The sequence below is a fragment of the Canis lupus genome, chromosome 20 (genome assembly GCF_048164855.1).
Source record: "Canis lupus baileyi chromosome 20, mCanLup2.hap1, whole genome shotgun sequence".
Taxonomy (NCBI): Eukaryota; Metazoa; Chordata; class Mammalia; order Carnivora; family Canidae; genus Canis; species Canis lupus.
Window position 1 is genome coordinate 28,273,485 of NC_132857.1, and position 14,491 is coordinate 28,287,975.

At 45.5% G+C, this 14,491-nt stretch overlaps 1 protein-coding gene across 2 annotated transcripts in view; it reads right to left on the minus strand.

Annotated features, from left to right (window-relative positions):
- MYO7B (myosin VIIB) overlaps positions 1-14,491 on the minus strand; it is an 86,040-nt gene that overhangs the window by 25,426 nt on the left and 46,123 nt on the right. For both annotated transcript variants that reach the window (XM_072788716.1, XM_072788715.1), the window contains exons 17-24: positions 13,968-14,120; positions 13,193-13,291; positions 11,969-12,063; positions 5,437-5,521; positions 3,738-3,956; positions 2,460-2,630; positions 1,473-1,682; positions 1,172-1,339 (exon numbers count right to left, since the gene is read on the minus strand). In XM_072788716.1, the coding sequence (XP_072644817.1) occupies positions 1,172-1,339; positions 1,473-1,682; positions 2,460-2,630; positions 3,738-3,956; positions 5,437-5,521; positions 11,969-12,063; positions 13,193-13,291; positions 13,968-14,120 (1,200 nt within the window). The remainder of the gene's footprint in view (positions 1-1,171; positions 1,340-1,472; positions 1,683-2,459; positions 2,631-3,737; positions 3,957-5,436; positions 5,522-11,968; positions 12,064-13,192; positions 13,292-13,967; positions 14,121-14,491) is intronic.

A 14,491-nucleotide genomic window follows, 5' to 3' on the forward strand; every position in this document is an offset into this window, starting at 1 on the left:
AAGGACAGAGTTTGGAGAGCTTTGGGAAATTTGGGGAGAATGGCACCCTGGGAAAAGGCACGCAAGCTCCACTGTCCTTTCCCCAAACCTTGCTCAATGCATCTTTTCCGTCTGGCTGTTCTTGGGTTGCATCCTTTTATAATAAACTGGTCATCTAGCAAAGTGTTTCCCTGAGTATATCTGTTTTCCCCAAGGTATTTGGGCCAAGATTTGAAAACTCAGGAAATTTAGACACATATGTTTGGGTACCTGTTTTTAAATAAACCAAATATTTCCTTATTTAAAAAAAGTGTTCCCTGACTTCTGTGAGTTGCTCTAGCAAATTAGTCAAATCCAAGTAGGGGGTCACAGGAACCCCTGATTTGTAGCCTGTTGGTCAGAAGCACAGATGACGGCTTGGACTTGTGACTGGTGTCTAAAGTGGGGGGTGGTCTCATAGGACTGAACCCTTACTCTGGGATCTGACACTGCCCCCAGGTAGACACTGTCACAGTTGAGAGGCATGGGAGCACACCCAGCTGGTGTTGGAGAATTGCTTAGGGTGGGGAAAACCCCCACCCATTGGCATTAGTGTCCAATTATAGGTTGTCCTGGGGCTCCTCCTGCTGGACGGTCCCAGTGTGGAATTCCTTTGAACTATTCTTGGTTAGTTCCATTAAGATTACATCATGGAATTGAGGCCTTAGGAAGGACTTCGGACCCAAAGTAGATATGAATAAACCTTCCATCAGAGGGCAGGCCAGACCACAGGTCAAGAACTTGGTCCTTGAATTCAGTAGAATGGTTAGAAGCCCAGCTCTGGGCACTTCACTTCTCGATTTCTTGCCATATAATGAGTAAATTTAATAATCCCTTCTTCATAGGATTGGCTCCCCTAGAAATTAGCCGGCGAGGAATAACCGGCGCTCGGCACGCTGTCTGCCAGCCGCAACACCAATTGCCATGTTCACGTTCTGTGCATTTGAATTGTGTTCAAGTCACGCCGAAGACCCAGAGCCTAGGAGACTTTCCAGTACTGACTGCGTGGCCCAGAGCCCCCGGGGGACGCCTGGCTCTCGGATTCCTGGGCTCAAGCCAGAGGCTCCGCGGCTGACCCTCACCCCAGTCTTGTCACCCTTTTGGTCCGGAGGCCCCCCGGGCGCTGCCCCCTCCGCCGCCCCCCGGCACGCACCTGTGTGGACCCGCAGTGCGGTGGGGACCGGGTGCCGCCCTCCCTGCCCAGGCTGTCACGGATCTGCCGCGTCACGGAGCCGCCGGGCGGGCCATTCCTGGCAAAAAGCACTGGCTCTGGAAGGTCACCCATGAATCTCAGAATGATGTTCCACACGGCCAGGGCGGCCTGCGGAGACGGAGACGGAGACGGGGGCTCAGCTGGACCAGGGCTAGCAGTCCCTTCCCTTCCTCAGTCCCTCTGAACCCGGGCGGGGGGGGAGGGGGGGTCCAGCCACAAGAATCGGAGGACCCCGGGGTACCGAGCAGTCAGCATCTTCCTCATGGTAGAGCAGTGGGTATCGGAGGGGCCGCCGGATGTGCGTGTGGCTGGCCGATTTCTGGAAGTAGGTGGCAGCAAACTTGGGGAAGGTGTACTCGGCCAGCCCGTCCACATCGTCCTCAGACTCCTCCACCAGGGGGACCGTGTCCAGGTCAACCTCGGGCAGCTTCTGGCTCTTCGCTTCCAGGTCCTGGGTGCCAGTGAGAGGGAGGGTCAGGGTCAGCTAGCTGGCAGGGTGTGCATCTCTGGGGGCCAGGGAGCCCCAAGACAGGTCTGTCTGGGTGCAGTATGGAGCACGCCCCCCTCTGTCTGAGACCTCTTCCACCACCTCACACCCTCCATGGGCCCTGGTGGGCTTCTCCTCCTGCAGAACTGGTCTCAGCTGCCCCGACTACACAGCCTGGTGTGCGTGCTTGTGTGTGTGTATACATGCTTAGGGGAATGGCATAAGCACTTGGGGGTGGGGGTGCCTAGATCACTGGGTCTCGGGGCCCAGAGTGAGAGCCCTAGGGACTGGCTCCCCTCCTGCCCCTGCTCCTGCCCTCCTGTCCTGCCTTCCTCTCCCTGCACCCCCACCTCCCACAGTGCTCATTAGTTCTTCGGTTCATCAGCCCCCACATCACATTCTGCAGAGCAGCGGCTGCAGAGTGCTCTGTGAGAGGGGGTCAAGTACAGGGTGGGAAATGCTGCCTGGTTGGAAGCCCCAAAGCATTTGTATGTTAAAGGTTCTAGCAAGTCTCATAAGTCATAAACCTGCTTAACTTGAGAGGATTTGGCCACAGAAACTCACACTCCCCTTTTCTTTGTTTGCTCACCCAGGACTGCAGCACACACTTGACCACCCATTCTGCCAGCCTCCACCCTACCCCAGCCTAGCCTTGGCTTCTCGGGGAGCCTCCAGGCTGACTGAGTGGGGACCTCCCATCCCCTGCCAGACGAGACCCCTCAATAACAGGGCCCATCTTACCTCAAAGCGCCATGGAGCCTGGCCCTCCTGCCCACCAATCATGGAAGGGAGGAAGCCAAACACTTGCTCCACCATCTCCGTGTCAGTGATGGTATCGTAGATTGACTTACGCTTCCTGGTGGGGAGAATACTTTGGCTCTTCTGCCCTTCAGCTGGGATGACCAGAGGCCCCTGTGCACATACCCCATGGAGGAAAGGTTACCACAGGCCCAGTGGAGGCAAGCACCTCACAGAACCCAGCTAAACCTCCCCCCGATGTCATTTGTTCAAATCAATAAGATTTCTTCTAAAATCCTAGAATAGCTAGTGTGACTAGGGATCAAGCACCCTGGGCTTTTCATTTCCCACGGAGAATCAAAGATTCAGAGAAGGGAGGCTGCCTGTGTGTCCTCACTGTGACATGATCCCTGAGCTACTGCCTCAAGCCCCAGGGGCTCCCAGAACCTAGCTGCCCACCTGGCCCCTTTACTTAAAGCACAGCAAAGCTCCACCAGGATGGGCCCCTGGGCCATGCTAACTAGCGCACAGGTGAGGCTGATCTGTGGCCCGTCTGGGGCTACTTGGGAGCAGAGGCATGTCTGTGGGTCTATTGTCTTACTTGCCCTGGCCACTGTACTAGTAATGGGCTCAGCAGACCCAATTTTTCATCTCTAGAGCAGGCTCAGACTTCATCCTAGCCTTTTCCTTATCACAGTTGCCAAATGAGTGAGTTCTGAAGAAAGAGGTTGAGTCTTGGGTGCCCCCTGTAGGAAAGGGGATCACAAGGGTGAAATTTCAAAATGCAGGGATGTACACCCTGCACCGCTCCCCTGCTCCCTGCCCATCAGCCTCTCTTGCCCAGAGACTCAAAGGCTTCTCTTGGAATTTCCCTGCCCCAGAAGTGTCGTGCCATGGCCCACTCACAGGGGCCCTTCGTCTCCTCCACAGAGCTGTGGTCTCCCATAGCTCATCTGGCCCTGATTTCCTCCATCGTTCAGGGATGGACCAGTCCTGCCAAGTGTCCCCAAGACTAAGAGAAGGGGATCAAGAAGCTCAATTTCCAGGTTCCAGGTATAAGACCATCCTGGTGACATGATGCGTCTTCTATGTTACATCCTCCATGCTCCTGGGGGCGACCTAGGTGTCCCAGAGCATATAAGGACATGTTGCAGTAATAACTTTGGACACAGAGGGGATGGGAGTATCTGGTGAGAGCTCTATGTTGCTGCTCATCCCTCCTGTCTGCCTTCCTGCTATGGGCCCCAGTCAGCCCTCACTGCTGAGGAGGGCTACACCTACATTGGCTTTCTGCTGCTGGAAGTTCCGCCGCGCAGCCATGCCCCTGGCATGTGCCTGTATGACCACCACTGCCCTTCTCTTGGCCTGGACTTGCTGGCGCACAAGGTAGCCCCTGAAGAGTGCCTGCAGCTGGACCATCCTCTGCCGCATGGTCTGGTACTGCTTTGCTAGCCACTGGCTCCGGGCAATGGCCTGCAGGCGCTCAAAACCCAAGAGGATCTGTGGAGGCAAAAGGGACAGACTCTCAAAAGGAAGCCTGGGCCCAGCAAGGCAAAGAGCATAGAGAAGGCCTTCCCAAACGGACAGAGAGAGAGGCAAGTCATACACCCCAGGAGACCTTGCAAATTAGCTTTGCAGTGAATCTACTTTTTGGCAAAGAGATAGTGCTAAAATGTTATGCATCTACAAGCATGAGCATGTTAAGTGAGTTATTACTCGCAAAGCGCTTAGAACAGTCCTTGGCATGCAAGTAAGTGCTAAATAAGTATTATTAAATGGCATAATCAATAAAGTGGCCAGATTAGAGAATTGGTTTGGATGTCACATGGGTGATGGGATTCCAGAGGCCTTGCTTGTCACACCTAAAGCCCAGTCCAGGTAAACCATCAGAAGCTAGTGCACCTGTGTGGAGGCCTGTGGCTTGCTTCATGAAGCTAATTTCTGGGATCTTTAAAATAAAGAGGAAATAATAAATCCACTTCTATGCTGCAAACATGCTTTGGTGCACAGCGATTCCTGAGCCCCTGGATGAGTCTTGGCTTCTCAATGACCAATCCAATGGGTGCCGGGTGTGTGGGGTCATGTTTCATCTTACAAGCCTAGAGGTTATATAGATCTGCATTCAAACCCCAGCTCTACTGCTTACTAGTTGTGTGCTCCTGGGAAAATTATTTAATCTCTCAATACCTCAGCTTCTTGACATGTGGGGTTGGTTTAATAATAAATAAAATGATGCATGCAAAGCAAGGCTTCTAAGTAGCCTTTCCATCCATGTCAGCTGCCATTACATCCTTGTGAGCACAGCACATAGACAAATTTCAAAATGCAAAGATGTGCATCTTGTTTCTGCTCCCCTGTTCCCTGCCTTTCAGCCTCTCCTGTCCAGACTCTCAAAGGCTCCTCTTGCCTCCAAAGCATCATTCCACAGCCCAGTAACCAGAGGCCTTCACTCTCCTCCACAGAACTGTAGCCTTTCAGAGCTCATCTGGTCCTGGTTTCCTGAGCCTGGTTTCCTGGCCCTGGTTTGCATGTTCCCACCACAGTCACATCCATGACAAAGGAAAGCAGTCAAGTGAGGCCCAATAGGGTGTGGTTAAGTTTGTTCTAGTTCATTCATTGAATATACACTCATTAACAGTGCCTGTGGTTAAGAAAAAAATTAGAAAGCAGAGCTTGAAACAGAGATTAATCCATCAACCCACTTTGTTGCTTGCAAATTGAGAAGACAATCATTATGTGATTTCAGAGCAGGACATCTCATCCTAGCTCTAGAGACGTCCAAACTTCTGCAAGAGATCACTCTGAAGCCCACAGACCATGTCACCTTAGATGATGCTAAACAGAGAGTATGTAGAATGCTGAGGGCTGGTCATTTGAGGCCTGTTATAGTGAGTTAGTGATCTGATCCTTCCTGCCTGAGTTCTCATATTCACATGAACAAGTTTTCAGTTGGAGTAGTCTCCCTAGTGAGTCCTCTCACCTGCTTGAAGTTCCGCTTGTTGTAGTAGCCTCTCCACCTGGCCTGGAGGGTCACAGCGGCCCGCCTCTGTCTCAAGAACTCCTTCCTAGAAGAGGAAATGCAAGTCTGAATGTGTAACAACCTTAGACATTTCAAAGTCTGGGTGGGGGGGGATGATTTGAAGGGAAGAGGGATAATGAAGTGTTGGGGAAAATGAATACATACATTATTTCTTTCCCAGAAGGCTTTATAAGCCAAAGACACACATGTTAAGAACTTAAATCTACTGCCAACTACACAAATCTGTGAATTAGGACAGTCCAATTTTTAGAGCAATCAGATAATTTTTCCTCACTCCTTCCAAAGATCTATGAAGGGATAAAGCTCATTTCCAACTTTTTACTCTTTGTCAGGTTTTTCCTGATCCTCTGACCAGTAGTAGCCCAGGTGTCTTCTGGGAACCAGGTCAGAAATCCTAGGACCAGGGTGCCTCTCTGGAGGCAGGTCAAGGCAGGAGGGCAGCCCCTGAAGTTCCACCAGACTGCTCCCCTCTGCATGGTGGAAAGTGGCCTAAATACAGAGGGGTAACCTAAAACATGGCTCCTGGTGAAGTGAGCTTGGTGCATATAGATGTACATTTATCTCACACTTACCTGAGTTTCCTTATCATTTCTAATAATTTTTCAGGATTTTTTTTTTAGGTTTAGGACAGTAGATCTCAACCATATTAAAAATGATCTGGGGAAGGCACCTGGGTAGCTCAGTGGTTAAGCATCTGCCTTTGGCTCAGGTAGTGATCCTGGGTCCTGGGATAGAGTCCTGCACCAGGCTCCCCACAGGGAGTCTGCTTTTCCTTCTGCCTGTATCTCTACCTCTCTCATGAATAAATAAATAATAAAATATTTTTAAAAAATGATCTGGAGAACGTCAATATTTATTGATGTCCAGGTCCTACCCAGTCTGATTAAGGATTAAGTCAGAATCTTGGCTAATGGGTCTGGAGAATATCTATCATCTATCTATCTATCTATCTATCTATCTATCTATCTATCTAATATTTTGTGGTATATGTATACACACATAGTATAAATATCTCCCCAGTTGATTCTAATACAAGGCTGAAGTAAGTAATTATCTAAAATAGAGATAATCTGTTTCCTTTCTAATACTTATACCAGTGGTTCTTATATGGGGGTGATTCTCCCCACTCCCCAATTTGGCAATGTCTAGAGACATTTTGGGTTACTATGACTATGGGATGGGGGAGGAGGGTGCTACTGGTATGTTATGAGTAGAGGCCAGGGATGCTACTAAACATCCCATAAAGCCCAGGACAGCTCCTCACAACAAAGATTTATCTAATCCAAAATGTTAACAGAGGTGAAGTTGAGAAACTCTAGTTTCTATCTTTTCTTTAATATTTGTATCTAATTTTATTGTCCAGAAGAACAAGAACACTATCAATTATCATTGATGATCACTTCTGGGAAGATATAGTAGACATACTTTTCCCCATTACTCCTGCTAACTACAACTAAAAACCTTGTACATTTATATAAAACAAATATAAGAAGACTCTGAAATGTGGAGAGAAGGCAGGCCAGTTAGAGATCTCAGATCCAAGGAGTAACGGTGGTAACTCCTCTGGCTTTTCTTTTTACCTCATATTCCCCAGACTAGAAGCTAAAGAATGAGAAAAAACAAGCAACATGTGCCAACACTGACAGAAATGTTAGCCATTATGAAAATGCTTCAATGAACAATTATAAACACCCTTGAAACAAATGACAAAACACAAAGTCTCACTAAGGAAGTAAAAGACATAAAGTAGAACAAAATGGAGTGGAAAAATACAATAACTAAAAAACAAAAACAAAAACAAAACCTCCATGGATGGGCTTGGCAACAGAGGGAAAGAAGAGAGTAAAGAGTCAATGAGCTTGAAGACAGAACAGTAGAAATCACCCAGTCCGAAAAGCAGAGAGAAAAGAGACCAAAACAAAGTGAACAGAGTTTCAGACCAGTGGGACTATATCTATTTTTGTTGTTGTTGTTGTTATTGTAGTCTTAGAAAGAAAGGGAAAAAAGGCAGTGCTGAAAAAGCATTACAAGGAATAATGGCTGAAAGCTTATAAATGTAGCAAAAGATATAAACATAGAGAGTCAGGATACTGAGCAAACTTCAAACAGGATAGAGTCAACTAAATCATATCAAGATACATCATGGTCAAACTTCTGAAAACTGAAGGCAAAAAAATCTTGAAAGTAACAAGATAGAAACCACACATTTCTTATCAGACACCATGAAGCCCAGGAGCAAGTGGCACAATTATTTTCCAAGGATTGAGAGAAAAGAGCTGTTATACCAGAATTTACGTTAGTGAAAATATCTTTCAGAAACAAAGAAGAAACCAAGACATCATCAGATGAAGGAAAACTAAAAGCACTAAGAGGATTGCCAGTAAACCTATCCTAAAAAAATGACTAAAGGAAGTTCTTCAAAGAAAAAGGAAATGTTAAAAGAAACCTTGGAATGTCAGGAAGAAAAAAAGAAATAGTAAGCAACAATATAGGCAAATACAATAGGCTTTCCTCTCCTTTTGAGTTTTCTAAATTATTTTTGATGATTAAAGCAAAATTTGTAACACTGTCTGATGTGATTCTAGATGTGTGTAAAGGAAACATTTAAGGAAAATTATATTACAAATGGGAGAAGGTAAATGGACATAAAGGGAGATAAAGTTTCTATGCTTCTCAAAGTGGTAAAATGATGTCACTGGTAGACAGTCATAATTTGTGTATATTTCATGTAATAATAGAGCAACCACTAAAAAAAAGCTATTAAAAGAAATACACTCTCAAACACTCTAAATAAATAAAAATGGAATTTAAAAAATATTTAGGTAATCCACAGTAAGGCAGGAAAAAGAAAACAGAGAACAAACAGAAACAAAAACTAAAATAGCAAACTCAAGGTCTAACATATAAATAATTACATTAAGTATAAAAAGCATAGCTACATCAACTGAAAGACAGAGATTGGCTTAATAGATTTAAAAACATGACTGTCTATGGGAAACTCAGTTGAAATACATGTTGAAAGTAAAAGACTGAAAGATATATGTCATACAAATAGTAACCAAAATAAAACAAGACTGGCTGTATTATTCTCAGATAAAGTAGACTTCAGAGCAAAGAAAATAACCAGATACAAAGGGGGATATTACATGATGATAAGAGGATAAATCTACTAAGAAGACATAGCAGTCCTAAATGTGTATGTACCAAACAACACAACTGAAAAATATATGAAGCAAAAAATGATAGAACTAAAATGAAAAATGGGAAAATACACAATTATAGTTGGAGACTTCAACACTCCCTCCTCAATAATTGGTAGAACAACCAGGCAACAAATTAGCAAGAATATAAAATTCAATATCACTATCAAAAAATAAGATCTAATTGACACTTTTAGAACATTCCACCAAACAGCAGAATATATATCCTTTTCAAAGACCTTTAGAACATATAATAAAACAGTCCATATCCTGGGCCATAAGGGAAATATCAGCACGTTAAAAAATTTAACTCAGAGTATGTCTCTGACCACAATGGAATCAAAGTAGAAATCAAGAACAGTATGATAACAGGACAATCTCCAAACACTAAGAAACTTGACAACATACTTCTATTTTTTTTTTTTGACAACATACTTCTAAATAACACATGGACCAAAGAGAAAGTCTCAGAGGAAACTTTTTTGAAAGTGAACTGAATAAAAATGAAAGAACACTATATCAAAATGTATGAGACACAGCTAAAGTGTGCTGAGGAGATTTGTAGCATTTTACACTAGAATAGAAGAAAAGGTTTAAATTCCATTGTCTAAGTTCCCACCTTAATAATCTAGAAAAATAAGAGTAAAATACACTCAAAACTGGAAGAGGAAAAGAAATAATAGAAAGAGCAGAAATCACTGTAATTGAAAACAGGAAGAAAGAAAAGCAACAGATGAAATCAGAAGATGGTTCTTTGAGAAGGTCAATAAAATTGACAAACCTCTAGCAAAACAGACAAAGAAAAGAGAAATACACAAATTGTCAATATCAGGAATGAAACGGGGTATCATCATAGCTTCTGCAGACATCAAAATGATAATAATAGAATACTATGAATAACCATATACATATAAATTTGACAACTTAGATGAAATGGACCTCAATACTTAAAAAAGCACTAATTACCACAACTCTCTCAAGAAGAAATGTATACTTTAGATTGTATTTTAACTATTAAGGAATTTTTAAAAAAGATTTTACTTATTTATTCATGAGAGACACAGAGAGGTAGAGATACAGGCAGAGGGAGAAACAGGCTCCATGCAGGAAGCCCGATGTAGGACTCGATCCCGGGACTCCGGGATCAAGCCCTGAGCCAAAGGCAGACGTTCAACCACTGAGCCACCCAGGTGTCCCAAATATTAAGGAATTTATAATTAAGAACTCTCCATAAAGAAGTCTCCAGGCCAACATGGTGTTGTTAATGGAGAATTCTAGCAACATTTAAAGAAGAATTCACATCAGTTCTACACAATCTCTTCTGGAAAATAAAAGAGGAGGAAACACTTCCTAATTCATTTTATGAAGGTAATGTTACTCTGATACCAAAACCAGATAAAGATATTACAAATGAAGAAAAATAAAACTATAGATGTCATAAATATAGATGCAAAAATTCATGACAAAATATTACCAAATAGCATTCAGCAATATATAAAAAGAACTATGCACTATGACTAAGTAGGACTTACTCCAGGCATGCAAAGCTGGTTCAAGATTCAGAAATTGATCAATATAATCCACCATATTAAAAGGCTAATCAAGAAAAAAAAATCACATGATCTTATCAGCTGATGCAAAAAAATTTTTTTTTGACAAAATTCAACACCCGTTTCTGAGAAAAACTCCCAGAAAACTATGAGTATAGGAAATGTCCTCAACTTGATAAAGAACATCTACAAAAAACCTACAGCTAACATTATACTGATTGGTTAAAGACTGAGTGCTTTCCTCTGAGATATGAAACAAAGCAAAGATATCTGCTCTTACCAATCTTATAGTACTGGAAGTTCTGGCCAGTGCAATAAAGCAAGAAAAGTAAATAAATGACATAAAGATTGGAAAGGAGGAAATAAGACTGTCCCTTTTGCAGATGTGATTGTCTACATAGAAAATTTCAAGAAATCCATAAAAAGTAAGTGGCTTCAGTAAAGTGGCATGAAACAAAGTCAGCACAAACAAATCAATAATATTTTTAGACTAGCCATGAACACATCAATGCCAAAATTAAAAATACAGTACCATTTATAATTTCTCAAAGAAATGCCCCCAATTTAGGTGTAAATCTAACAAAACATGTTCAGAACATGTATAACAAAACTGTAAAACATTGGTGAAGGACATCAAAGAAGATCTAAATAAACAGAATTCATGGATTAGAAAACTTAAGATAGTAGAGATGTCAATTCTCCTCAAATTATGTATAACATAATTATTACCAAAATCCCAGCAAGAATATTTTGTAGATATGGATAAGGTCTTTCCTTAGAAAGGCAAAGGGCCCAGACAGCTAAAAACAATTTTGAAAAAGAAAAAGGTGGGAGGACTCAGTCTACACAAGTCTAAGACTTATATAACTACAGGGAATAAGAGAGTGTGGCAAGGGAACAGACACATAGATCAATGGAACAGAATAGAGAATGCAGAAACAGACCCCCAAATATGCCCACCTGATTTCGACACAGGTGCAAAATCAATTAATTGAAAGAAGGATGGACTTTTCAATGAATGATGCTGTGGCAACATCCACTGGGGAAAATATTTAAAAAGAACTGTAGCCTAAGTCTCACATGCTATACAAGATTTAGCTCAAAATGAAAATGGACCTAAATGTAAACTGTAAAACTACAGAGCCTTCTAGAAAAAAAGATTGGAGAAAACTTTCAGGCAGAGATCTTAGATGTGACACTAAAAGCATGCTCCATGAAAGGAAATTTGATGAACTGGATTCACTCAAAACTAAAAATTTTGCTCTGCAAAGACCCACTTAAGAGGACTTAAAGAAAAACTAGGGGCACCTGGGTGGTTCAGTCAGTTAAGTGTCTGCCTTCAGCTCAGGTCATGATTTCAGGATCCTTGGATAGAGCCCCACATCAGGCTCTTTGCTCTGTAGGGAGTCTGCTTCTCTCTCACACTCTCCCTCTGTACTCTCTCTCTCTTTCTCTCAAATAAATAAATAAATAAATAAATAAATAAATAAATAAATAAGAAAACCTACAGACTGGGAGAAGATATTTGCAAACCATACATCCAACAAAGGTCTAGGGTCTAGAATATATAAATAACTCTCACAACTCAATGAAGAATCCGATCAGAAACAGGGTAAACGACACAGACAGATGTTTCACCAAAGAGGATATATACATGTGGCAGATAAGCCCATGAATAGATGTAAGTATGTGGGCTGAGAGGGGTTTGGGCCAGGCCAGCACCTGTATTTGTAGCCTCGCAGTACTCTTTGGATGTTGATTGCTGCCTTGTCCAGGGTCTGGGTCCTCTGTACCTCAAGTAGAGTGTCCTGGTTATCCTGGAACAGAAGACATCCGGTATGTAGCTGCCTCTACTCATCTCCACACCCTACCTGGGGCCAGGGCTCTGTCTCCAGAAACATCTTTCAGACTTTTCCCATATGTGTTCCCAGGAGGCAAGCAGGGGAAGGGGCCTTCAAATTGATCCTGATGTGGCTCAGAGACAGGAGCTGCAACAATACCCCAGTTCCCAATCGAAGAACTTCCCATTTTAGTTCTCTCTTCTTGTTAATTCAATGTGGCAAATTTCATTTCCACTCTGGAGAACCCAAGGAGCGGGCAAAAAGTTTCCCCGAAGCTGTTTTATTTCCCACAATTCATGTGAAATGTCACCCAACTTGTATTATAGACTCATGCTTGTTTCAATAGAAATATGTTTCTTCCAGCCTTTAAGTAGGATTCAAAGTGAGTTGATGAGCCCTATTTGCCCCTGAGCTATGACTTTCTCTGGCCTGCCTTTGTGCTTCACCTGGATCGCTGTTCCCTTGGGCTTGCCATCCTAGTCCCATCCTAGTCCCTACCATCCTTGTAGAACACAAAGCAGCTTGGTGCTTTGGCAAGTGATAAGGAGAGGCAAAGGCTTGGTGCCCTCTCCTACCTCCATCAGCCTCCCATCAAGCAGATGCTGAGCCTCTTCATGTGCCCAGGTGGGCACTGTGGACACAGAAATACACTCGGCCTCTGATGGTGGCCTCAAGGAGCAGCCAGGAATGGGGAGAAGTGGAGGGATGGGCACTCTATTCCTCCCCTCCTTGGCCACCTGATTTCAGACTGTAGCTACCGGCACTGAGGAGGAGGACTATTCTCAGGGATAGTGGAAGCCTACCCTGAGCTGCTTCTTGCTTCTGCCTGGTGGCTCGGAGCAGCTCCTCCTTATCCTCAGGTCTTATCTTAGATTCCCCACTCTGAGAAGCCTCCTGGACTTCTGCAGGCTGGGCTGAGCCCTCCCCACATTCCTCCTGCCTCCCCTCCCCCCAGCATGGCTTTCTACAACAGGGGGCCTCAGAGTGGGGGCCATACCTGAGCAGGCTCCCATGACATTAGCTCTGGGTGGGTGAGGGGAAGCCACCTGGTGGGCATGGGACCAGCCCCAAGGAGGAAATTCAGGCAGCATGTTTGGGGGCTCACCTTCAGGAAAATTTTGGTCTTTCCCACTTTCCATTCTTTGTCCGTCCCCAGCTGCATTTCAGCAATGCGCAGGGTCATCTGGCGAGCCTTGTCTCGAAGCTGCCAAGGAGAAAACAGGAGTGGCTGGGTGGAGTTGGAGCAGCACCCCTTCCCCCAGGTGGGAAGCAGAGGGTCCCTTTCCAGTGCTTTCTGGGATTCAAGTCCTCCTCCTCCTCTGGGTTTCACAGTCAGTGTTGCTCAGCTAGCACACAGGCTCCAGCACTTCCAAACAAGGACTGGGCCCAGGGAGCACCCAGGACCTAGAACCTCGGGGCCACGACGCTGCATGGGCCTGGAGCCTCAGTGTGGCTGTCGGGTACTCGGACAGCCCAAAGTTTAGGATGGTTAAGTGTGTGAGGAAGGATGGGAAGGACCTCCCGCCCCAAATAGCGATCAGCCACACAGCATCTCTCCAGCACCTGCCACAGAAGTCTGTGCTTTCAACCGCAGACACCTCCTAGAACCGACGTACAACCACCAGCCTCGTCCAGGGAGTGTGACCCGGTGCGAACCACCCCTTCCCTCACTGCCAGGGCACCCGGGGAGGCACCCGGGGAGGAGCGGGAGGAAGGGAGGAACGAGGGTCATCTCGAAGCTTGGAGTCCACTCCCTGGAGGGCAGCTAGGGGGGCCCGGGGAACTGGGAGTTGGGGCGCCTGGAGGAGGCAGAGGCTCGGAGGGTGACCACTGCCGCTTCCTAGGGTCCCAGGGTCCTAGGGCCGGTGTGCAACAGGCACCTGCAGGCGAACGGCGCTGGGCAGCAGCACGCCGAACCTCTGCGCGAACTCCTGGAACGTGTACCGGATGGGGAAGCCGGACCTGCGGATGTGCACGGTCTCCATCATCCCCGAGTAACGCAGCTGCCGGAGGCACAGGTCGCGGTCGAAGAGCTGCGGGCAGACGGGAGCCGGGCGCTTCCTGAGCCGCCGCGCGGTGGGCGCTCGGCCTCCTGCACCTGCCCGCGCAGCACAGCTCAACGGGGCTGGCCGAACCTCTCTTTGGAAGAGAGGCATTTGGCCCGAAGTCCCTGAAAAGCCCCAAAAGTGTTTCCGAGGACTTGGAAGTCGGTACCGTACAAACTGTAACGTCCACCAGAGCGCTCAATGCTTCCTTCGTTCTCAGGATATGCAAAGTTATATAAAACGAATAGAAAAGCTATTTGCATATGTCATGCTGAAATATTTCCTCTTGGCCTTGCCTGTGTTGGGCTGGGCGCCCCTGCAGCGCTTCCAGACCATTCTGCCTCCCACAGTCTAAGGGA